The sequence below is a fragment of the Monodelphis domestica genome, chromosome 3 (assembly GCF_027887165.1).
Source record: "Monodelphis domestica isolate mMonDom1 chromosome 3, mMonDom1.pri, whole genome shotgun sequence".
NCBI lineage: Eukaryota > Metazoa > Chordata > Mammalia > Didelphimorphia > Didelphidae > Monodelphis > Monodelphis domestica.
The window spans coordinates 443,592,965-443,616,957 of record NC_077229.1 but is presented as its reverse complement, the minus strand read 5'-3'; the positions used below and the strand labels follow the sequence as shown (position 1 = coordinate 443,616,957).

The window sequence follows — 23,993 nt, the reverse complement described above, 5'->3', positions numbered from 1 at the left end:
TGATTTTTTTTGAAAATTTCTTCTTACATTTAGCCTAAATCTGACCCTCTAGAACTTTTACTCATTGATCTGAAAGAATTAAAGGAAACTGAACAAGTCTAATCCATCATATGCAACAGGCTTCAAATATTCAAAGATAGTTGTCATGCTCTGTCTGATTCTTCTCTTTACTAGGCTAAGCATATTTAATTTCTTTCAATTAATCCTCATTGATAGAAGAATGCTTGATTTGGAATCAGGATAACCTGTTTGAAACCTTCCTCAGACCCTTGCTAGCTTTCTTCTTTCAGTTTTAGTTATGTTATCTGTAAAATGGGGGAAAAAACAGCACCTACCTCACAGGGTTGTTGTATGGACACAAGTATGCATGCATGTATGATACTTTGCAAATAAATCTTAACAAATCAGATCACCGTCAGCTATTATTATTATATGGAATTGTCTCCAGGCTCAACATCATCTAAAGCCACTCTCTTCTAGTCAATCTTATCCAGTCTAGAGGTCCAATTCTGCAAATTCACAATGTAATTAATTATTTTACTTACCCACAATAATGGAAGGGAGCGGTGGTACAAATAATGCCAAATAATGGATAATCCAAAACACAGTTTGGTGTCCTATCATTCCTTCAGATTAATTTTCTTAGTTGTTTTTCCAATTAGGCTAATAATGACTTTCATTCCTTAAGCATATATAGGGAAGTCAAGAGGCTCAGATAAAGCTAAAAAAAAAAGCTAGAACAGGACAAAAGATTCAACTAAATAACTCTATCATAACACAACCAAAACATTTGATACACAAAGAAAGAATCATCTTAAAAGTGGTTCACAGAGTAATTTTTCAAGGGAGTTCGGTAAGCCATTCAGTTTGAATCCACTCTGGAGGTGAGCAAGCATTTTCTCAGATAAGAATTAGCATTTAGATAGTGCTATCTGTGTAGCTAGGTAGCCCAGGGTATAAAGAGTTGTGTCTGGAAATTCATCCTTCTGAGTTCAAATTTGGCCTCGAACCCTTATTAGCTATGTGACTTTGGACAAGTCACTTAACCCCATTTGCCTCAGTTTCCTCCTTTTAAAAATGAGCTGGAAAAGGAAATAGTAAACTTCTCCAGTACCTTTGCCAAGAAAACTCCAAAAGGGATTATAAAGAATCAGACACAGCTTTAAACAACTGACTAACAAAATATCATGGTATATATACATTTGCTTCTCATAAGAAACCTGTGAGACAGATGGTGGCATCTCCATTTTACAGATGAAAAAATGAAATCTAAGAAAGAAGAATATCTTGGCAGCGTCACACACAGCTATTAAGTATGAGACCAGTTTTGAACTCAGGCAGTAATCTTTAGAGATAACATGGGAAATAGTGCTTTAGAGTTAATCAAACAATCTGTTTAAGTTCCTGGGAAGGCCCTGGGCAAGCCTTTACCCTTTTTGGGCTTTAGCTTACTCATCTATAAAAAGAGGGGTCTATCTGGTGCAACATAAATGCTAAATAAACTTAAAGAATATGACATATAGCTACAAACTTTAGAATTGGATTTTTATACTCTATTGGCAAGATATTTACATTTTGTTATTGAACTAATTTTTTGTCTGAAACATTTAAGAGAATATCTCTAAAAGTGACTTATACTCAACACACAATTAATGGCAGAAATGGAAAATAATGAGTTTTGATTATTAACTAAAGTAGTAAGATTCTTATAATAAGATTATAAGATTATATAAGATTCTTAGAAAAGAATTCTTTTTTTAAGGAGGCAGACAGGATATTTTGAAAGCCAAGTATAGTGCATTTTCTTAATTTTACCCTGAGGCAGTACGATATGCTGGAAAGAGCTTTGGGATTTGAAATCAGAGGATATAGATTCAAATGTTGGTCCTGTCTCTCTGCATGTAAGCGCACAGAGGCAAAACCCAATGAAAGCAGAAAAAAAATGATTTAAATTTCTCTGTAAAACAATAAAACTCGAAAGTAAAACAATTCAGACTCTCATTGTTTTTTGTTTTGCAAGGGGTTGGGAAGGGCATCCCCAGATCTGTGACTTCATGGGTATAGGGATCTGTGGGGAGGAACTTTAATCAATGCAGATTGACTCCCTCACTGCAATCATGTCTTAGAAAGAGGGTCTTAAAAGGTTAAATGACATATCTAGAAGTTAGACAAAATGTGTCAGGAAGACTTGAATTCAGTTCTGACTTTGAGAAGCCAGCTTTCTAATGTTATATTGTCCCTACCGTAATTGATAAAATATAGTAATCTATAATGATAAAATGCTGGAGAACTTACATAGTTAAGGGTTAACTGAAAACCTATAAAACCTCAGTTCTTTTATTCCAATCTGTTATCTTTATCTAGCTGCTGGACATGGATGCTGGACTGTCTCCTCTAACTTAACATCTCACATTATTACTCCCAACTTGGTTCTGTCAAGATCTCTTTTATTTCAGTTCAGTTACCAATTTTTCCTAAATATCCAGATCCAAATATTTGGACTGAACTGACTCCTACATCCAATCAGTCTCTCAGGAGAACAATTCTTTCTTTGAAATGTATTTTGAAGCCCTTCTTTCCATTCCCAGTTTGTCACCATCACCACCAGCACCTCCTCCTCTTCCCTTAGTTACTGCACTAATCTCACTGGCCAAATATAATAATTCTTGCCCTTTACTTTTTCATTAAATTTTATAAACCACAGTCATACCAATTCTTAAACATCGCTGCCATGATTTCACTCTCGTTTAAAAACCTTCAATGGGTCATATAGGATTTAAATGCCAAATGTCTTAGTCTCACATTCAAGGCCCTTGCATTGTGTCATCTCCTAGAGGTAATTGCATAATCATGTAAATTAAATGTCTATAGCTTACCTTCCCAATTACACTGCAAAAATCGTGTAGCTAGGGATCAAGTCGTGGTATCCCATGTAGACCTATAATTGCTCAAGGCTGATAGTCTATATTAATTCACATATCCTAGGAATGAAGGCATTAACAAATGTTAAAGGCAGAAAATCTTATTAAGTCCATTGTAAGGTAGAAAGAGAGCACCTGATTTTCAGTAATATTTCTTCCTTCAGTAGTTTCCACGTTAATTAATTTTTTGAATTTGTATTAGCAATAACTTAGCCAGGAAACAAAGTAAATATTGTCATTCATTATTAGAATTTGCTTCATGTGTGTGTGTGTGTGTGTGTGTGTGTGTGTGCAGGCAATAGATCAAATCACTCTCAAATTCATTTCTTGCCCATCTTAGTATTGCCTATGGATGTGGTAAAAGACTAAAGATCACAGTAGTGCGATTAGGGAACTTGGAAATCAATTAATTCCCTCATTTTAAAGGTGAAGAAACTGAAGACCAGTAATTTCTCCAAGATTACATAGGCAGTAAAGGGAACAGAACTGGAATTCCAATCAGGAGTTTCTGACTGTAAATGCAGGGATCTTTTTGCTCACATTATGTTTGATTTCACTGTCAAAAATTTTAGCAATATTTGTTTCATGAAAAGGATCTAATATCAATATCATGCATATTTGTAATGAATCCAGAGAATAATTAAAATTATGATCCCTAATAAAAATTAAGTAACATTAGCAAGCTTTGCTCTACTTGTTTAAAATTAACTACTTTCTTAAGTATTGGGCATTTACAGTGTAGTTAAATGTGCAACGTATATTGCAGTGAAATGACTCAGTCCAAAAAAAAAAAAAAGGAAATTATATCACAAACTACATCTAATAGAAGTCCTAATTCAATGTCAGGTGTATTATTGCTTCAGTTTGGGAATTAAGTGAATCTTATCCATATGAACCTCAGTAACCATGTAAATTTGATTTGTTTTATTAAGACAACCATTTAGGGATCTATTTTATATTTCCATTATATGATAAAAGTGGACTAACAGGATAAGAATCATAATATCAAAAATCTAGGTATCAACAACTTTTTATTTCTTAAATTTTCATATAATCCAAATTAAGACAATCAATTATGGTTGATGAAAAAAGAAGTTAGCTAGGGGACTTGTCAAATAGCAAAATGCCAAAAACTTTCAGGAACCTCTATAAAGCTCAGACAATCAAGTTTTTTCCAGTAACAATCAAGTTAGCAATGATTTTACTTTTTAATTTAAAATTATCACTATTCCAAGTGTATGTTATGATGGGTTTTAATTTTTTTAATACATACCTTTCTTCTTTAAAATCATATTCAGTAATATTTAAGTGTTCTTAATAATGGCTCTGGGTAAGAGTATAATTTCTAATATTGCTTTTGGTTACAAATAGTAAAGTGATTTGTGAGATGACAAAAAATACCATCAGAACACACCTGAAACAGTAAGAACTTAATTTACAAGCTAGTGTTGCTAGGTTTATTTTTTTTCTTCAAAAAATATTTTAATAGGAAGTCTTTACTTACCTGTCAATACAAGACAAACTTTTAACCACCAGTCATATTGCATGCATGTTTAATTTGCAGACTTGTTGTCATCTCAAAAGAAATGGCAGAATAAGATATAAAGTACCATGTACTGGAAGCTCTCTCTCTCTCTATCTCTCAAGGATCTTTTTTGGGGAAAAAAGTATCCTTAAAAAAAAAAAAACAGACAGCCTCGGGGGTGGGGGGAAAGGGCAGCTGGATAGCTCAGTGGATTGAGAGTTAGGCCCAGAGATGGGAGGTCCTTGGTTCATATATGAGCTTAGACACTTCTTAGCTGTGTGACCCTGGCCAAGTCACTTAACCCCCATTGCCTAGCCCTTAACACTCTTCTGTCTTAGAACCAATACCCAGTATTGATTCTGAGATGGAAGGTAAAGGTTTAAAAACAAAAAAACAAAACAAAAACAAAAAAGTTATCCTCAGGTATTGTTTCTCCCAAATGCATTTTCGTTTTAAAAATGTTTTGTTATAGGAATAACAAAGCCCAAAGATTCAAATTAGAATACTAAAATATGAATCTCATAAACCACCATAATCAATGAAGCAATTAAGTCCAAGGATATACTTTGGTGGCTTTGTTAGAAGATTGTAAAAAATCCTAGTAATCAAGACTGAATTTTACATTTGTTTAAGGGGTTTTGACTGTATTTTAAAGAATGTTCTAAGGTCTAAACTTTTAAGTTTTACAATTTGGTAGATGATGTTCTATGTAATTTTTGTGATGAAAACCATACTATTTTATTTAGTTGACTTTCAAGAGTAAAATTCTCATTGAAAATCCTATATACAGCTAATTATTTTCTCTATGCCTAGAACTCCCTGTGAAGGTACTATAATGTCATGATGTATGTCCGACGTTTGGTATGAATGCAAAAACAATATCCAGAGTAAAGGTCACAAATAACTAGTAAGCAACTCAAAGAACTGCAACAATTAAGTTTTCTTCTAAAACACCATTCTTGATGCCCATTTCCTAACCTCATATCTCCACAGGACAATTCAAATATATATTAAAGACCCCCCCCCCAATCTAATTTTGCACCCAAACAAGTCATTATAAAATGGAAGAGACAACAACATGCACAATTAAGAAAATAAAACATTTCCTTTGAGAAAATGTTCAACAAAGAATTCCACATAGGAATTAATCCTGAGTTATCATTTCAGTTTAATAGATTTGTACAAAAAAAAGTATTTTGCAATATTACTATTCCTCACAAACTGAGTAAGAGAATTTTGTTCGCTGGTTTCTTAAAACCGAGCATTCCACAAGTTAAATGTGTTTTAAAAATCAGGTTTATTTATTTATAAGTGCACCTATTTTAGAGAATTAAACTTGAAATGTCAGTTTGTTTTTTGTAAAAATTACTTTCCCCACAGATTTTTAGACATTAGCAGCTCTTGCCACTTGTGTCACTATTGAAATCAATCCATCAAGCACCTCTGTTTTTCCCAGCTAGACAAAAGAAGTCTGTGTTAACATATATGGATACAGAAAAGTGCTCCTAAAAGATTTATGATACAACTTTAAAGTAGAAAATTAAAAAAAAAACATTTCAATTAGTAAAAAATATTGTAATATACAAATAGCATTAGAAATCATTTGTGAAAAAGGTAGTAAAATTACCAAATTTCATACCCATATCTCAATCCTCAGATTACTTCTGAAAACAAACCTCTACAATTTTAACCAAGAGAAATGCTGGTTACGCAAAATAGAGAGATTGCTAAGTTTTCCCAAAGTTTAAACTATCAAAATTATCATTTTGACATCATTAGAAAGAAATTGAAGCATACAAGGAATAAACTATAGTTTCTTTTTATATCAAAATGTACTCTTGAAAATGTGTTTGGCACAGTGCTAAATCATATATAGTTAATACTAAATATTGCAGGATACAATAAAACCCTGGAGTTAATTGTGTATACACCCTTTTGTGGGAGAAAAATAAAGATACCAATTATTCAGAAGTCAGTCAGCCTATACAAACTGTATAAACAATATTTTATGTCTTGCTTTGAAAACCACTGATAATAGTAAATTTTACATAAAAGACTGCAAAATAATATAAATGGATTTAAACATATCTTTACAATAAGAAATTCAAATGGAAACAGACAAGTAACAAAGAGAAGTAAAAAAATTTATTGCAGTATTCGTTCCACCAGATTGCCTGGGGATCCCTTTTCTTGTATTATTTCAGGGTGACCTAATACATCAAAATCTACATTTACAAAAACTCCTCCTGCAGATAGGTCATAGATACTGCATGCTTTTTTTTTCAACAGAATAAATTATATATCCAGGGGAATCTGCCATTTTACAGCCTGGAAAAAACAATGCTTCCCTGGAAACTGGGCTAAGCTAAAGAAAGCCATCCGCTGCTAGGTTAAACTCCAAGAACACTTTATTAAGAACATTAACAGACTAATTTCCAACATTCACTTGTTTATTTTATTAAACAGAAAGTTTTTTTTCAAGATATAAACAATTTTTGTTAAACTATAATACAGTGGGAGTAAAAATGAACTGAGAAGTTTCTGCTGCACAACAGCGAAGGAAGCTCCCACAAAAATGTTTACCAAACATTTCCTTCTTTTTTTTCCTGCGTCCCAGGTTTCATTCTTACTCTTCATAAAACTGATTTTTTTTTTTTTTGCCAGAATGTTGATATTTCAAGTTTTTCTGCCTTTCATTTAAAATTCCTGTAATTTGGCTGCATGTACAAATTCATTAGCTGGAAGTCCCATCCTTGGCGGCATACAGCGATCGTAAAGTCTGAACAACTTTATTAGTCAGCTTATTAGCACTCGTTAGAGCAATTTTTTTGTAAATAATGTCTGACTCTTTAATAGTGTCTACCCAAGGCACCAGTTTGCGACCATCACGGCGCTTAGCCTCAGTCCAGGAGCCACTGTAGGAGCCTGCCATCCACTGAACACTGAAGCCATTGCTGGTTTTCTGTACTACTCTTGCAATTTGTGGTCGATCTTTGTACTTTGGACAGCAAATAGCGATGACATCCATGACATCAACACTTTCATTCATCTGTGCTGCCAACTCTGTAGAGTCTGAATTTCGTTTTGACCTTCTCAATGACTAAAACATTGGGGGGGAAAAAAGACCAAGTGTTACAGAAAAGAACTTTAGTGAAATTATTGCTTTTATTGATTTTAATCCCTTGACGCCGGGAGTTGGGAATTTTCCCAGCATACTTCCATTGCCGGCAATGAGACGCACCATGACCGCCAGCGCCAAGGGGTTAACACTTGTAAAACCATATACTCTTATTTTGTACCCGTCTTTCCTCTTATTGATAGATAAAAAATATATATATGTATATGTATATATATATATATATATGTATATATATACACAAACCATAAAGCTACATAAAAACTTGGCAACAATAAAAAGGATAACATATACAATACATTCCAAAGGAAAATTAATGACCCTTTATAACTGGGTAAGTCTTATTTTCTGTTTTTCTTTTTTATTGTCTTTTCTATTAAACTTTCTACAAAAAGATGTATAAATGGTTAAGTAGAGAATTCTATCTACAAAATACTTTCCCTTGTGGATTACATTACTTTGTGTACATTTAGTATGATAGACTGACATGTATAAGCACATAAAAATCATTTTACGTAATACGCTGCGAAATACGTTGACTCCTCCTCCGCCTCACCCCTGAAGTGCCTCCTCCTCTATCCTCCCCATCACTTTCATCATCTTCTGTCTCAGCTGCATTATTTTTAGGGCTGCCTCCTCCAAGCAGTGAGGTAATTGCTTTGTTCCGAGCATTTGTGCTAGCTGACACCTCCCCTTCTTCTTCTTCTTCATCAGGATCCAGATGTTCCATGAGGAGCTTGAACTATCGAAAACAAGCATATTTTAACAATTGAGTCAGAATAAGTGCTTCAAAATATTAAGTGTCTAGTACTGGTTATATAGAGGTTTGTGAGTAAGACTTCCTAACAATACTACAATATAGTCATTATTCACAATTCAAATACACACTTTAGGAGCATCCCTCCTTCCTCATTTGATTTCACCTAAAAGACAAATATATTGTTGAGAGAATGACTTCCTCTTAAGATAATTACAATATTCTAAAACTAATAAATGTTTTATCTCTGGAGAGTTAAAATAATTTTATTATTTAAAAATTGTAATGCAGATGGCATCCTTGTTTAAATACTTTTTTAAAGAAAAATTTTAGAAAAATACTTTTCGAAAGGGCTTCAAGTAAGTCAATGAAATTACATTGCAGATAGTGATTTCAAGATGATAGTTAATCATTTGGACTCATTTAAGAGATAGAAGAACAAAAAAAAATTACACAAAATTTAATGAAATATTTTAAAGTAGTATTTAAAAAGTTTTTCCAGTTCTTAATATACAAGTCATTATATTTCATAATAATGTTTAAAAGAGTAATTTCAGTCAAGTTGTATTCTATATTTGTGTAAAAGGAATGCATTTTATAGTTTTGTTACTCACATCTAGATATTGTTTAACTATACTCCTTTTCACATCTTCTGTAATTTTGGAATTAGCCATATCACTCCGCAGGAAGTCTAAGGTTTGTTTAGGATGAAAATGGATTCCTGTTTTCCGGTTTATCGCTTTATCATATACTTTTGCAGATTCAGATGGAGAATACTTCTGGATTTTACTGTTTTTGGAAAACAAAAACCCAACATTTGATTTTTTAAAATTTGAGACACTGATATTTAACAATGACCCATCTGCAATAAACCCAATTTCAAATTTAAACAAAATGAAATTTGCTACTTCGATGAGCATCTGGGTTGAGTCCAGTTCGTAAGATATCTAGGCCTATAAGATGACTTGCTTCAAAGAGATTTTTAAATCACTTTATTTTTTTCACATAAAAAACACGCTGCACACTTCAGAAATTAAGATAGTAAGAAGGAAGCAATACATGTATCTTGAATCATGATCTGTAGAGAGGCATATGAACTTAATTCCCCCAAAAGGTTATATATTATATTGTACTGTCTTTCTCAAAAAGGATATTAACATCATCTCATTCTATTCAAAGAGAGTCCTCTATGAAATCAAACTAACCAGGTGAATAATGTAGAACAGAAAAGGAAGTAGTCTTTGGGACTTGAAAAGAATGAGATGGTATTTTGTACTATAAGAAATGATAAGTAAGACACATTAAAAAAGATGGGAAGACTTATACAAAATGAGCAGAACTAGGAGAAAAATACATTCATAACAACTACAATAATGTAAGTTAAAAAAAAAACACTATGAGAAAACAGAACTTTGAGTAATTATATGGACTACTACTAGTCTTGTAGAATAGATGATAAACACACCTTCATCCCAGTAAGGGAGAACTAGCAAAACAGACAGAAAGTATAAATGGAAAACTGCTTACCCTTCAAGGAGTACTGAAATTCCTCTGATTTTATAAGAATTTGCATATTTTCTAATTCTGTCTCAGAAGAGAGTCCAAAATTTATATAAAGTGAAGACCAATGGGATTTATATGAAGTTAGCTTGGAGGTAGTCTATAGATATTCTTAGTTCACATCTATTTTTAAGGGTATATACATAATGTTTTAAAGAGAGCTAATAAATAATTTAAGAAAGATTAGAAAATTAGCAGTAACTTCTATATTCATTGTACCTTCCTACTCTCATTGCATGCAAAGGAATACCTGCAATGTGAAGATGAGTATACAATTAAGGCTTGGTTCCTTATTTCTTTACGTTTATTTGAGTAAGAGTCTTCTGTCATTATTTTTTTATTCTTACCTATCAGAGAATCCACATAGGTTCTTTAAATGTTGTTTTAACATCAGAAGTAATAAAATACCCTGGGACACATTTGCAAACTCAATTAAAGGACTTGAATTATCTGGTAAACATTTCATCACAGCATTTATGTCATCTTCATCATCTGAATCTGAATCAGAGTCAACTCGTTTACGTGACTTTCGAGGCTTGGAAACCTCTCCTTCACTATCACTTCCAGATGCACTTTCCCGATTTGGTGAGGGTTTCTTCTCTTTCCGCTTGTCCTTCACCATAGACTGAAAGAAAGATGAAAGTGTCTTATGTGAGAATTATGAAATTAAATAGGTGATTCACCTGATAGGATATGATTGCTAAATTTTTTCTATACATTTTTCTATAATTCATAATGTTACACTTTTTAGTATAAAAATGAAGACAAGTACTACTAGAAAAAAATGAGCCTCAAAACAAAATAAAATCATGCAACAATTTTTTTGAATTCACTTATTTTCTGTGAAGATATAATAAAAATTTGAAAATGAGTGGTAAGCTTTAAACTAAAGGTCTTTAATTATTGTTTTGTATAATATATTAGGGAGTCTAAATAGTAATGTAAACACAACTGGGCAGAAAAAAAACAAAATTTCAGTCAGCTCTCCTCTCTTTGAATATATTAACAATAGATTATTATGCAACTTTGATCAGGTCCTGATGAAGATATCGGGCCTATACAAATAGGCTGGCTTAAGCTAAAAAAAGTAAGAAGATGGGAAAACAACACAATTTTTTTGGAGTTAAAATCTAGGAGTGGACAAGGGTAGGGAAAAATTAATTTATTGACACAGATAATAGGGAAATGAGTATGGGAGCACATATGATAGAAAACATAGTCAAAGAATTTGAAAATTCTTTAAAGCTAGTTTGTCCTGACTTAGGAATTTGATGAATTAAAAATCTGTATACAATGAAAACTTAGCAAAGAAGACAATACTTATAGTATCATGCATATATATTGGTGTCTTTCAATTAAGTATTCAATGACAAATATTATTCTCAGTTCAAGAGCAGGCACTTCATAATTAAACTATACAAGACCAAAAAGAGTATACATTATATACATTAATAAGGCTCAAAGATCTAGTATCAATAGATAATATACATATATACCTATATACCCACATACATATATCTACATATATGTATGCATAAAATTTTATACAGTGATGAAAGTTATTTACTGTAACAAGAAAATGCCTTTAGAACATCCAATGTTAGTACTTAAAGTAAGAGAAATAAGGAAGTGGGATAGTTTAAAAAATCAGAAAAGAGAAAGTTTCAAGCCTTCCTTAAAAAATGGCATCCCACTTCATTTTTCCCATTCAAGGACTGCCAAGGATTTCACTGTGAGTATATGTATCCGTGAAACGAATAAAAATAGACACTGAGAAGCAAAACAGTGGAAATAATATGCTTTTATTTTAATAGATGCATTAAAAGTTAATATGTGTAACTTACCTCCTTAAATGACTGCAGAAGGTTACTGCCAGAAACTGAGAGTGTAATATCTATATGATGCATTATAAACAATGGTTCTTCCTGTGTTTGGTAAGGGAAACAGGCTAGATTGTCTGCTATATACAAGAGCATATTCACTTCTGTTTTCTGTAAATTAAAAAAGGGTAAAATATTGGACAATTTGTGCATTCATATTCTTGACATGGAACTCAAAAACAGGTGTCAGCACTTGGTATATCATCTTCCCATCTAAATAAAAAGAAACTTTTCCTAGCTGGGTTCTTATTTTTCCCTTTCCTGTTATGCTGCTACTCTTCTGAGGACAGTCTGCTTCCTCATGGAAACAGTGCCTAGCAGGCCTCAGCAGCCATTAGGGTCTGATTAAGTTTCCTCCCTTTAATCCTCCTTCGCCCTCTCTCCTTAGACAGAGTTCTAAGCTGCTACTTAAGCCTTTTCACTACACCTGGCCTCACCATATCCCGGAGGTCTTCCTTCTTTTTTTGCTTGTGTTCTCACCACACCTGGACATCCTGTATCCCTCCTTCAATTTGTTTCCATCCAACTTTAAATAGCACAGAATTTCAGAGGTGAAGGGACCTACAAAGCCATCTACTTGGATTATTAAAAATTAAAATTTCATTGATAAGTATTATATCCTAAGGTAAATTACACTTTAGTTATAATTAATGTTCATACTTTTTTAGCTTTTTATTTACTCTTGTTACTTTTGGAGTAATCTTTTAATCTGTAAGTATTCCAAAGAATTAAGGAAGTACACATTAAATATTTTCCTTGTATACCACAAGGTAAAAATTTAACACTACAGAACACTGATTTTAAATGAGAAAAGATTTTTTATGCTTACTGCTGTGTCATCAAAGAGATTGAGTAAAGCAATTAGAAAGGCTCGTCTGTGTTGGCGATTTCCACGGATCATGGAGTAAAGATGTGAACATAAAGCACTGGAGGATTCATCTTGTCTGAAGCCCCTCACGGCATCTTTTGGGGATGTGTTGATGGCTTGCTGAACTTGGTAAGACATCTTCATACCAGCCACAGCTTTCATCTAAATTAAAAAATCTTTTGTTTTTAGCAAAATATCAAATACATCAAAATGAAAACAAAAGTAAAAGGTTATTACATCCCAAAACATTTGAGTCTTCATCATCTAGTCCTTATGTTATAAGGGCTAGATATAAAGTAAGAACATCTTTGAAGAGAACTTTTTTGAACAATTTGTAGTTTTCAGTTTCAAGAAAACTACCTTACTAGTACTACCTTAATAAAACTTGCTTCAATATTTTTTATCTAAAGATCTCTCCTAATTATAAAACAACTAAAAGTTAATTATAGTATTTTAAGAGGAGAAAACATTATTTTAGAACTGTATTTAACTCCAGTCATCTAATCTGATATCCTACCTTTAGAGATGAGGCCCAGAGAGGCCAAGAGATAGTTATGTAGAGTGAGTTAGTAGAACCTAAACAATAATCCCCCTCCCCCCAATTTAGTGCTCATTTTAATGATACAAAGCCTTCATATTAAAAGGAGGAATTAAAAAATTTTCCAAGAAACTCTCTCTTGTTCTTTTTAAATGTTATAGTTGCTCAGATTAGTATTCCTTGCATAGAACAGCTTAAAAAAATAATTTGGCAAGGAGAATGATTTTAGAAATGGCTATATATAACCCCAAAGTCTCCATTTGCTAAACTTAAAGTAACAACCTTTCTGCACTAATTATGATATATTATTTATTACATTATATTTTGCTTTGGTGAAAACGTAGAATTCCCTCTCCCCATTGCATTTTAAAGTTCCATGAAGAAAGAAAATATGATTTATTTATTTTTTCACCAGGGTGTTTTATTTTAGTAGTGTTTTGCACAAAGTAGGTGCTTAAAAGGTTGCTGAATGAAGGCATACATGTAGTATCAATATTCAGCAACTGTTATCTAAAATTATCATCACTAAATCTCACATAATTCTAAAGTTCAAATAATTTAAAAGGTCGTGAAATTTTGGATTTTCAGATATGAATGAATTAATAGTATTTACTACAGTAAGACTTTAAAATTTTTTTTCAATTTTTGCAGAAAAATTTATGCGAGTGTTTTACTAAAAACACATACTAAAAAATCAGTCATGGTCTTTTATAGGTAGAAGAAGCCTTAATGTTCAGTTCCAGAGAAATTGTGATGAACTTATACCTAAGTTAATGGAGACAGACAACTAGGATTCAGATCTCCTGATTACTAATCCAGTTCTTCCTTTTGTGAGTAAACTTAGTAACACATTTAGAAAGTCAATGTTAAAGATACATAAATATAAAAAATTTTAAATGAATTACAAGCAAGTGATTTAAAAGTTTAAATTATATATATTTCAAGTACATACGTGAATGAATCCAGCATATTTTTTGTCTATTTCCACAAGCTGCTGGTCGGCTTTATTCCGCATAGCAGGTTCAGGGTCTGTGCCCATAGCAATTAAATATGGCACACACTAGAAATGAAATAAAGGGTATTTTAAGTTACTGAAATACTGAGAATTATCTGAAACCTATTACATTTAATATCTTAGCACAATTTAAGAATTATTTTGATGTCATTTATATAAATTATAATCTCATTACTAGAAATACTTTGGTAGCTAGAATTTATTCAAGGATTCAAACCTTTTTATCAAGTATTAGTTTTCTTTTAGGTGTAGTCTACCATAATAAAGAGTCAGATGATAGGTAAAGAATAGATTACATATCAATTCTGAAATTTTGTCACTAAGTTATGAAGTTGCCTTCATGATGATTTGAACATGATTATTACATGACCAGTCATTACATTTTTGCTGCATATTTCAAATGGCTGTTTCTTTAATCAAATGCCTTTAGTGTTCTAAAATGGTTCTTGGATGAACTGAAACAGAGTTCAATTTTCAGTATATTCACATTATCATCTTCATATAATAACTGTAGGGGAAAGAAGGGATTTGAACTGTAATTTTATCAGTTCTGGGAAGAATTTTGGTGGAAACTAGCTCTAATGAAGCATCTGTTCTGTAACTTGTAGTTACTTGTTGCTATGGTATTGAGGTTTCAAGATAATGATTCTACATCTTCCTATTTCAGAGGAAAGCCCTCTGATTGACTATACCATGATGCTTCTTAAAATAAGATGTTTTATTGGGTATAAAAGTTATCTTAAGATGAAAATAAAATGAAATAAATATTCATTCACACTTCTGTTATCCAATATAACTTTCATGTAATGCATACCCAAAGCTTTAAGACAATGAATAGGGTTCATAATATGGGAAGATTTTTTCTTGTTGCACTAATACTTATTTTAAAGCAAAGAAAATTATAGTGAGTGAGGGTTACAGTATATAAAGAACACACTAGTTACAATGAAGTTGAGATTGCAATAAGAGAGAAGTCAAATATTAAAAGTGTTTCTACCTTGCCATGGTAAAATATTAAGAAGGTCTAAAGACAGTGAATTCAGGAAAAATATTTATAATGAAGACCTATTATTTCAAACTCTTTCCATTCTATTTTCACTTATTCCCACTATACTGCCCCTATTCAACACTTAAAAGAGAATTTAAATTGGGGTCTCTCATCAATAATCTTGGAAGCAGAAAAATTTTTATATGTATCTGTAATTTTTAATTTTTTAGAAGTAGGACTATTTCTGTGATTTATGTATCTATATAGGCCCCAATATGTCATTTATATATAATAATGCCCCTATTATCTGAAGGTCAACCTTCTGGCAACCTAAACAATAAAGTACTCCCAATATGACTAAATAGCTTAAAAAAATTCCATGCTATTTATAGGAGAGGCTCTGGGGTGAAACTTGGTTATTTTAATTTACATAATTCTACCATAATTGGGTATTTGAACTTTGTGCTGATAAGGAAATAGTGTTTTCCAAGGAAGACAGATGAATAAAATCAAGCAATAAAAAAAGCAATCAATATAAGAGAAAATACATTTTTATAGGACATATGTGTGTGTATTATTTATGACATACAAATAAACATATTTTACAAATTTCATATTTATCGACCCCTCTCCCCCAAACCTGTTACGAGAGCAGGCTAGGTCCATTAAGTATAGAAGCAAGCAACACATTCCATATCCTTTCAGATTATTTATTAGAAGAGTTCATAATTATGAACTCAGATCATTAAGAAAGGGTTGCATTATATTTAAGGAGGCATAAGTATACAAAACATGCTCATTATTCTGACAATTCTGATTAGACAACTAAGCTTTGAGGAAAAGCATTATGTGAATCTAGCAACTACACATTGGCAAACAAGATGAAGGCTATAGCTTAGTATGAATGCTCTTTAGGCCACAGATTCATTCCTATGTCAGTCATTAAGTTTTGCTCATACCTTACCTAGTTATCTCAAAAAATGTACTGTTGGCCCATATAAGAGACTTAACGGATATTAACTCAGATTTAACATGGTAGCAACTTTAAACACATAAACACAAATTTCCGTGTTATACACATATGTACGCACACCATTTATGTACAAACAATAACTAGTGTATATATTTCCAAAGTGCATTACAGATGCTACCTTATTTTACTCTCACACCAACCCTGAGCAATGGGTGTTATTGTTTTCCCCACTTTATAGATGAGAGACAATAAATCACAGAGCAGTTCATGATTTGTCCAGGATTACACAGCTATTCAGTGTTTGAAGCAGAATATAAATTCAGGGCTTCTTGACTCCAGGTTGTCCACTCTATCCTCTGTGCTATCCAGTTGCCTTTACTTAACACTCTGTTCTCTCTCATCTTTACTGAATTTCATTTTGGGAGAGCTGATAAAGAAAGCAAATATAATCTCCAACTGAAGAACAACAATCACAGCTTTATCAACTCAAAACTGCTCCAAAGGCAAAAAGAATTTGCCCTTGCTTACCTGAACAGGATGAATGAGCCCCTGGTTGAGAGTCAATGCAATGACATTTAGGGCAAAGTGGCGCACACTTGACTGAGTGTGAAAGAAAGCCTCAAGAACTTGTTTGAGGTAAAGCTGCATAATGGAGCTACTCATCCCTGAGGACACATCACCCATTTCTTTCAGATCTTCCTGTTTTGCTACTTTCTTCCCTGTGAAAGGAAGGATAGATTGAGTAAAGCTTCACAGAAATTAAACAAATTACTTTCCAACATTAACCTTTTCCTGGATACGATCTCTCTCTCTCTCTCTGCCTTATGGCCCTTTTTTTCAGAATCACAGAATTTTAAAATGTTAAGCATATAATGTTAAGAATTCAAATTAAAGGCAGTAAGACTTAAGGGAACACAGATTAGCCATCTTTAGAAATGAAAACCTTCAAAAGATGGTTTGTGAGTAGGTAGATAAATAGCTAAATCAAAGTCAGATATCTCTCTAAATCTATCAGAAGACAGTGAATGAAAATATAACAGATGGAAGAAAAGTATGATTTGCTTAATTATGTATTAATAGGTCCACAGCAATGGCAACTCAAGGGAGGCATGGATATATGGACAGCCTATAAAAATAAGAGCTCAAAGGGAGAATTTACGAATGAATGATTCTCCAGTGATAATGCTAATGAGCATTTTCTCTCTTTTCCAATTTTTGTTCCCCTCTCTCTTCCTTTTAAAAAATATTGACAACAAAATCCATACCTTCCATCTTAGAATCAATACTAGGTAGTTTCAAGGCAGAAGAGTTACCTGGTAAGGGCTAGACAATTAGGGTTAAGTGACTTGCCCAGGGTCACATAACTATGAAGTATATATGAGGCCAGATTTGAACATAAGACCTCTCATTTCCAGGCCGGGAACGCAATCAACCATGCCACCTTGCTCCACCCTCCTCTAGCCCCACAGGACTTTATATTTATTTGAATTTTAAATATTTCGAAGCATTTCATCATGTTTTAAAATACTTCAATAAAGTGAAGAAAAATTAAAAAAAGTGGCATCCTTGCATTTCTTTGTACAAAAGAAAGTACTATCCCTAAAATCATGGGAGTTTAAAGGTGCTATCTGTATCCTTCCGAGTAAAGAAAAGCCCACAAATTAATTCTAAAATGAGTTCTCCTTCCTCTGCCTTCTTTCAGATTGCTACTGAGCTACATAGCAAACACTGGATGGAGTTAATATTCTCCCAAAATGATGCAGTAGTTTATTGATACTCTTTTAGCAAGTCAATAAGAACTATTTAACTAGGCAACAGCATGGGCTCTAAGAAAATAAGGCCTCATAATACTTAGTAAAAGTAAAAAATGAATCACTTTTTTTTCTATGATTTTTCCCATAAAGGTGCACTAACTTGTTTAAAAAAAACAAAAAACAAACAAAAAAACCAAAGAACCCAAAACAACAACAAACAAACCAGCTTTTACTTACAGTCTTTATCTGCCTGTTGCATACGTGTATCTTCTTCTTGTAGGTAGGTCTGGAGATTTTTTAACACTTGGATTTTTAAATTTACTGAGCTGTTTTTATCAGCTAGAATGCTGTTATATAAATTCTTTACCTCTTGCTCAAACATTAGACTTGGATGCTGAATAAATGCAAATCCTAGGGAAATGGAGAAAAATATTTTGATACAGTCACTTTGAATTACATGTAAACTCTTTCAAAATAAAATGAAAATTTTGGCAAAAGATTTAATTTCCTTAGTTCAGAAAAAAATAATACTTAAAATGACTTTAAGAGTATGCATGTAGCCTTACCTAGAGAAGTTTTAGAGCAGGAACTTCTTTCCCCATGTTTTAAAAACAAGAAATTGCATTTCAAAGGAGAATTTCACACAAGAGGAAAACTTGAGGAGGGAGCAGGGCCTAGTGGCTAGGGGAGTGGATTGGGAGTCAGGAGTCTTGGGTTCTATTCCTGGCTCCACCACTGACTTGTTGTGTGACCAAGGGTGAGTCACTTAATCTTTCTGTGCCTCAATTCTCCATCTGTAAAATGGGGACAATAATATTTACCACCCACCTACCTCACAGGGATCCTTTTAGGATTTAAGAGGTCATGTGTTTAAACATTTTCAGATCCCTAGTAAAAGGTACTATATATACGTTATTTTTAAAAGTTAAGCTCTAACTACCTAATATAGTAAAAATGGCTCATTTTAGGCTTTTCTGACAGTGTTTTCAACCAAAATGCTAAAACTAATTGAAACCCAAAATAATTCTTTTCCTGAAGTGATTTTTTTAAAATTGGAGTTTCAGTGCTGAACCTACATTCTTGATTTTACTATTGCAGCAATATATCTATATTATTTTTGTGTATTTACAAACATCCTCCACCAAACTCTTATTCTAATGCTTCATCACTGTGTAAGGTGACTTCAAGTTCTGAAGCTTATAGCAGTGTAGCGCTAGTCACAGAGGTCCTACATCAAATTAAAAAGCCTTCAAAAGTATGAGACCAGGGAAGAATTCAAAGTAAATTGTTTGGGAGCAGTTTTGCCAAGTTTGGAGAGGCTCACAGTATCAGATGTACTACAGAAGACAAGATACTTTTGGCTAGAGAAACCACCAAAGATCATTTATTAAAACAGAGAGGGGTTGTGACCTGTATTGATAGGAGTACTTATACACCTACGAAATCACAGATTAGTGAAGTAATGACACAATATTGCCTTGTTTCCCAACAGAATTTTATTTTTCTTTACATAAAGTATATTTGAAAGATGATGTATTTGAATATTGTACTTGCTATATGAAATATGTGAAATATGCTTTTGGAAAGTTTAAAATAATATGCATTTGAAAACCTATGTTATCAATGTTATTTTTTAATATCAAAACCAAAGTATGGAGAAATCAAATAATTTGCTCAAGGTCACACAGTATATTTAAGGACTAGGCAAGGATATATCTTAGATCTATTTCCTAGATAAATACCATTTCTTTTAGTTAAAATAATTCTCAGTTTGTTGAATTTTTAAACTTTTGATTTTAATATTTGTGTCTTTCTACTACATATTCTTCCTATTATGTGATACATTTAAATTTAAAGCTAAAGTGTTGCATAAAACTGCAGCCCTAGTTAGATAAAACCAATTTAAAAAGTCCAACAAAGCATTCTCCTATTAGTGAAGTCTCTGAATGGAAAGATAGAAATATACATATAATAATGTAGGATAGGCAAGGTCTTGCTCAAAACTCAAGAATGAAAATGACAGCATTTATGTCCTAAACCTTACAACAAATATTATAAACTCTGATGTATTTTTTCCTCATATAAGCAAGCCCTTCATAAAAAAAAAAAGCCATGTTTTCTTTTGATTAGTTAAAGACCTGTTTGTGTTGAAATCAAGATTTGTACAGCTTTTCAGAAAACTTTTGAGTGCCCTTTAAATGCTAATTTAGACATGTTAGTAGTTCAAATTTTTTTCCTCGTCTTTTACATCTAAGCCTTTTCAGGTACCCAGTCACTGAAAGACCAAACCTAGGACAAAAAAACATCCCAATCATACAATGCTCCTAGGGAAGGGATGTGAGAAGTGTCTTAAAATTTTGAAGTAAAAACTGCATTATGGTAATTATAAACAAATGGGTAAAAGTAATATATTATTAATTTTGTATGTTACTATGCTTTTTGTCCACTATGTAAGTTACCCTTTGTTCAAAAAGGAAGAGAGCTACATAAAATGAATTTGTAAGATTAAATTAAGGAAATAAAACCAGGACTGAATCCATATTACTTTCTTTTTTCTGTTGTTTGCTTCAGAAACTAATTAATCCTCACCACAGATGGTGATAGATATTGTTAACTTCATTTCTCTGATGAGGAATCTGAAGTACAAAGAAGTTAAGAGACTTGCTCAAGGTCACCCAGGAAGTCACTGGGAAAGCTAAGGATAGATACCCTAGGAGTTCAAACACCCAGTCTGGTATTCTGTACACCACACCATGCTGCTATTAAACAACACACACAAGAGAAGAACATCTTGAATCAAAGCATTCAAGAACTCTTTAGTTTTTATGTACAGTAAAACAAAATACAAGTAAAGAACATGCAATTATAATACTGAGATTAGTCAACCTTAATCCCCAAGCTCCATAATAAAAATAAGTTTAAAATACTTATCTTACCTAGACCAATAATGGCTTTGGTTTGTACTTCCTCATCTGAATGTTTTGTAAAATACATCAGGAGTTCAAGTACTTTATCCTTTATGTTAACCTAGCCAAATAAAGAAGGAAAAAAAGGAACTGATGGAATAGTTTTTGGTATGCAGATTTTAATTATTTTTCAACATTAAAGAAAGAATACCTAGAATCCTGGAAATAATCTAATTTGTCTTTGATATAAAAGCCCCCTTTATAACACCTTTGTGAAGTGATGATCATGCTTTTGCTTAAGCAGAAACTTAACTATTGAAAGAGAGAGCCTATTTAATTTCCAGACAGGTCTCAGTTTAAAAATGTTGTTTTTCCTTGGAATTAGAAGAAATCTGCCTTTAACTCCTTTCTACTGGAATCAAACTGATTTAGTTATCAGTAAAATTTATTAAAACGAATCAGCATCATTCATGACTTCACGCATTTTAGTAGAGAAAAAACAATATGACATAGATTCACTTTTCAGTATTATAATTTCTTGTTTTTATACATAAAACTTTAAAAAAATAATGAATTAAGTAAATTACAGAATGTTACCTTACTGCTGCCTTTAAAGTCTTCTTGATCAAAATCAAAATGCCGACATAGTGCTCCGACAGTGAAAAGAGATCTAAGCAGTGCTGGTTTATTTGCTGTAAGTATTGTACTGTTTGGGTCTTCTTGGTGCTGACTTTTTAATTTTGAAAGTGCACCTAATGAAGAGATCCTTCACTTAATTATACTTCACCATTATGTCTCTGAATTAGTGTTAATTATTACATAAATTTTTTTTTTACTAAAAATGACAATGAATAAATAACCATCTCATCAAGAACAGAACCATGCAAATACAGGGTCAATTACTTTTGCACCCAATTGCCTGCTCATTTTCTTATGTTGATTCTATTTCAAAGGGTAACATATTTCTACCCTTTAAAAAAATTAGGAGTATATCTAGTATGGATATACTCGAACATGGACAAATAAACTTGAAGAACTTTTGAGGATGACCTTATGCAAGATGTAAAAATAGGAAAAATAATATGGGAAGTTTTAAAATTTAGAGTAGGCAGTGAATTTATTGAAGCCCATGATGTATGGGCTAAAAATATAAATAACTTCCAAGAAGAGGTTAGAACAAAGATTGAATTCAATTCAGCAAACATCTGAGAAATGCCTACCATGTGCAAGGTATTGTGCTATAGCTGCTGGGGAAACAAAGATAAAAAGTGAGTCAATTCTAGTTCTGAAATAATTCCAATGGATTTTGGGATGGGAGAATAATTCAGAGGGTGTACTCCTAATATTTTTGAGGCTGTCATAATGGAAGATTACCATATCCTCCCACCACCTATCCCTAGGTATAGATGTGGCATTTGGTTTGGGTTAAAACCACAGAGCTCATGAAATGTCAATTTTAAGTCCTTATGTTTAACTTACCATAGTATCTATTGAAACAAGCCCACACAAATTTATAATTTTGTGTGACTTTATTTACAACAGCCCCAAGACAGCTCACACAATGTTGCACTACCTAAAAAGATGTAGAAAAATGTTACCATTTAGATAAATTATAAGTTCAAAGTGAAAAGCTATATAAAATGTTCAATTTTCTTTGAAGATCTATGTGGGCAACTTAAAAAAATTACAATATTTAAATAATTATCACCACAATTAATTATGTAGAATCTAAAGATTAATAATAGAATACTTACTGTCATGCCATATTTGATGATAAGTTTCATTAGATCTTCCTCAATGGTGGCAAGGAAGGTTTCACTTGGGTGCTCCATCAATGGTACTACTAATTCTAAAATTTTTGCAACATTGCAAATGACCATGAAATCATTTTGTGTCTGTAAGGCCAAAATTAAGGAGGATTATAATTTTGTAATTATGCAAAATCTGGGAAGAATTAAAATCTTTCTTGGAAGGATAGAAGTGGGAAAAGTGAAGAAATTATGCCAGCTCAATCTGAAAAAGTCAAACTCCCATCATAACTGGGGAAGTAGTATGGTAGAATGGAAAAAAAAAGCACTTGTCTGGGAGTTAAAAGACTGGTAGGTATTCACCATTTCTTGCTAACTTGCTATGCGACCTTGAAAAAGGCATTTCATCTTTCTGGGCTTGATATCTTTAAAATGAGGAGACTGAACTATATAATCTGTAAGGTGTTTTAAAGATTTAAAATGCTCTTATTCTCTTATTTAAACTAAATGCTTTAAATCTAAATTTTAAAATCCAAACCAAACATAATATTTAACAGGGCAAAATAATTTATACCTACAAACGTAAGAAGCCAGTAAATAAAATAAATTTATGCCCCATTTTTATTAATAAATGGCAGAAGAATAAAAATGTTATTTTAAAAATTACTATTCTTTTAAGCTTGTACTTCTGTACTTCTCAAATGGATGGGTTATATTTCTCTTTATAGAGATTTTAGATGATAGATAAGAATGAAGATGATACTAGACTTCTCTAGTTTCAAAAGAGATATTTATAAAAAAAAACCTTTGCTCTTTCTCACCCTCCTTAGCCAAGGAACTTCATTTCTTAATAACCAAGAGGCATTTGTTACAAATTCACTGTGCATATTACGATTCCAATTAATATTGACATTCATTTACTGAACTGCTATTTATTGCCTTCTGTATACAAAATTCTGGGCTCAATACTGGGGAAATGAAACTTATACCCTTATACCATCTATGCATCTATGCATCTATGCATCTATCTCTATCTATCTATCTATCTATCTATCTATCTATCTATCTATCTATCTATCTATCTATCTATCTATCTATCTATCTATCTATCTATCTATCTTATCTATCGCCAGTGTCTTCCTAGAGTTCACAGTCAAAGGGGGGAATAAAACTATTTATATTATCGAAACGCAAAATTATGGGGCAACAAAGTTCAATGGAGAAGGTAGCATCTTAGTTCAACCTAAATGCATAAATAGGTTTCAATAGTTCTAGACTGAAAGGAACATTTCAGAAATGCGCAAAGAAACATAAAGGAAAGAGTTAAGTGAAACTTTTGGGAAGGGCATCAACTAGTCTGATGTACTCACAACAGAACAGTAGAGGAAAGAAGGCTAGAAAGAAGTGTAAGGAAAATTCTGATC

At 32.4% G+C, this 23,993-nt stretch overlaps 1 protein-coding gene across 6 annotated transcripts in view; it reads right to left on the bottom strand.

Moving 5' to 3' along the window:
- Positions 1 to 6,569: 6,569 nt before the first annotated feature.
- The window catches only part of NIPBL (NIPBL cohesin loading factor), a 268,483-nt gene continuing 251,059 nt past the window's right edge, over positions 6,570 to 23,993 (bottom strand). For 4 of the 6 annotated variants that reach the window (XM_056824556.1, XM_007487441.2, XM_056824558.1 and 1 more), the window contains 13 exons: positions 22,576 to 22,716; positions 22,301 to 22,394; positions 21,419 to 21,573; positions 20,852 to 20,942; positions 18,153 to 18,326; positions 16,690 to 16,880; positions 14,138 to 14,245; positions 12,609 to 12,809; positions 11,744 to 11,890; positions 10,247 to 10,524; positions 8,954 to 9,128; positions 8,139 to 8,324; positions 6,570 to 7,546 (listed from right to left, as the gene is read on the bottom strand). In XM_056824556.1, coding sequence (XP_056680534.1) covers positions 7,181 to 7,546; positions 8,139 to 8,324; positions 8,954 to 9,128; positions 10,247 to 10,524; positions 11,744 to 11,890; positions 12,609 to 12,809; positions 14,138 to 14,245; positions 16,690 to 16,880; positions 18,153 to 18,326; positions 20,852 to 20,942; positions 21,419 to 21,573; positions 22,301 to 22,394; positions 22,576 to 22,716 — 2,307 coding nt within the window. In that variant the 3' untranslated portion in view covers positions 6,570 to 7,180. Of the gene's footprint in view, positions 7,547 to 7,882; positions 8,325 to 8,953; positions 9,129 to 10,246; positions 10,525 to 11,743; positions 11,891 to 12,608; positions 12,810 to 14,137; positions 14,246 to 16,689; positions 16,881 to 18,152; positions 18,327 to 20,851; positions 20,943 to 21,418; positions 21,574 to 22,300; positions 22,395 to 22,575; positions 22,717 to 23,993 lie in introns of those variants that run through there. The other 2 variants (XM_007487443.3, XM_056824557.1) reach the window with 2 other exon arrangements.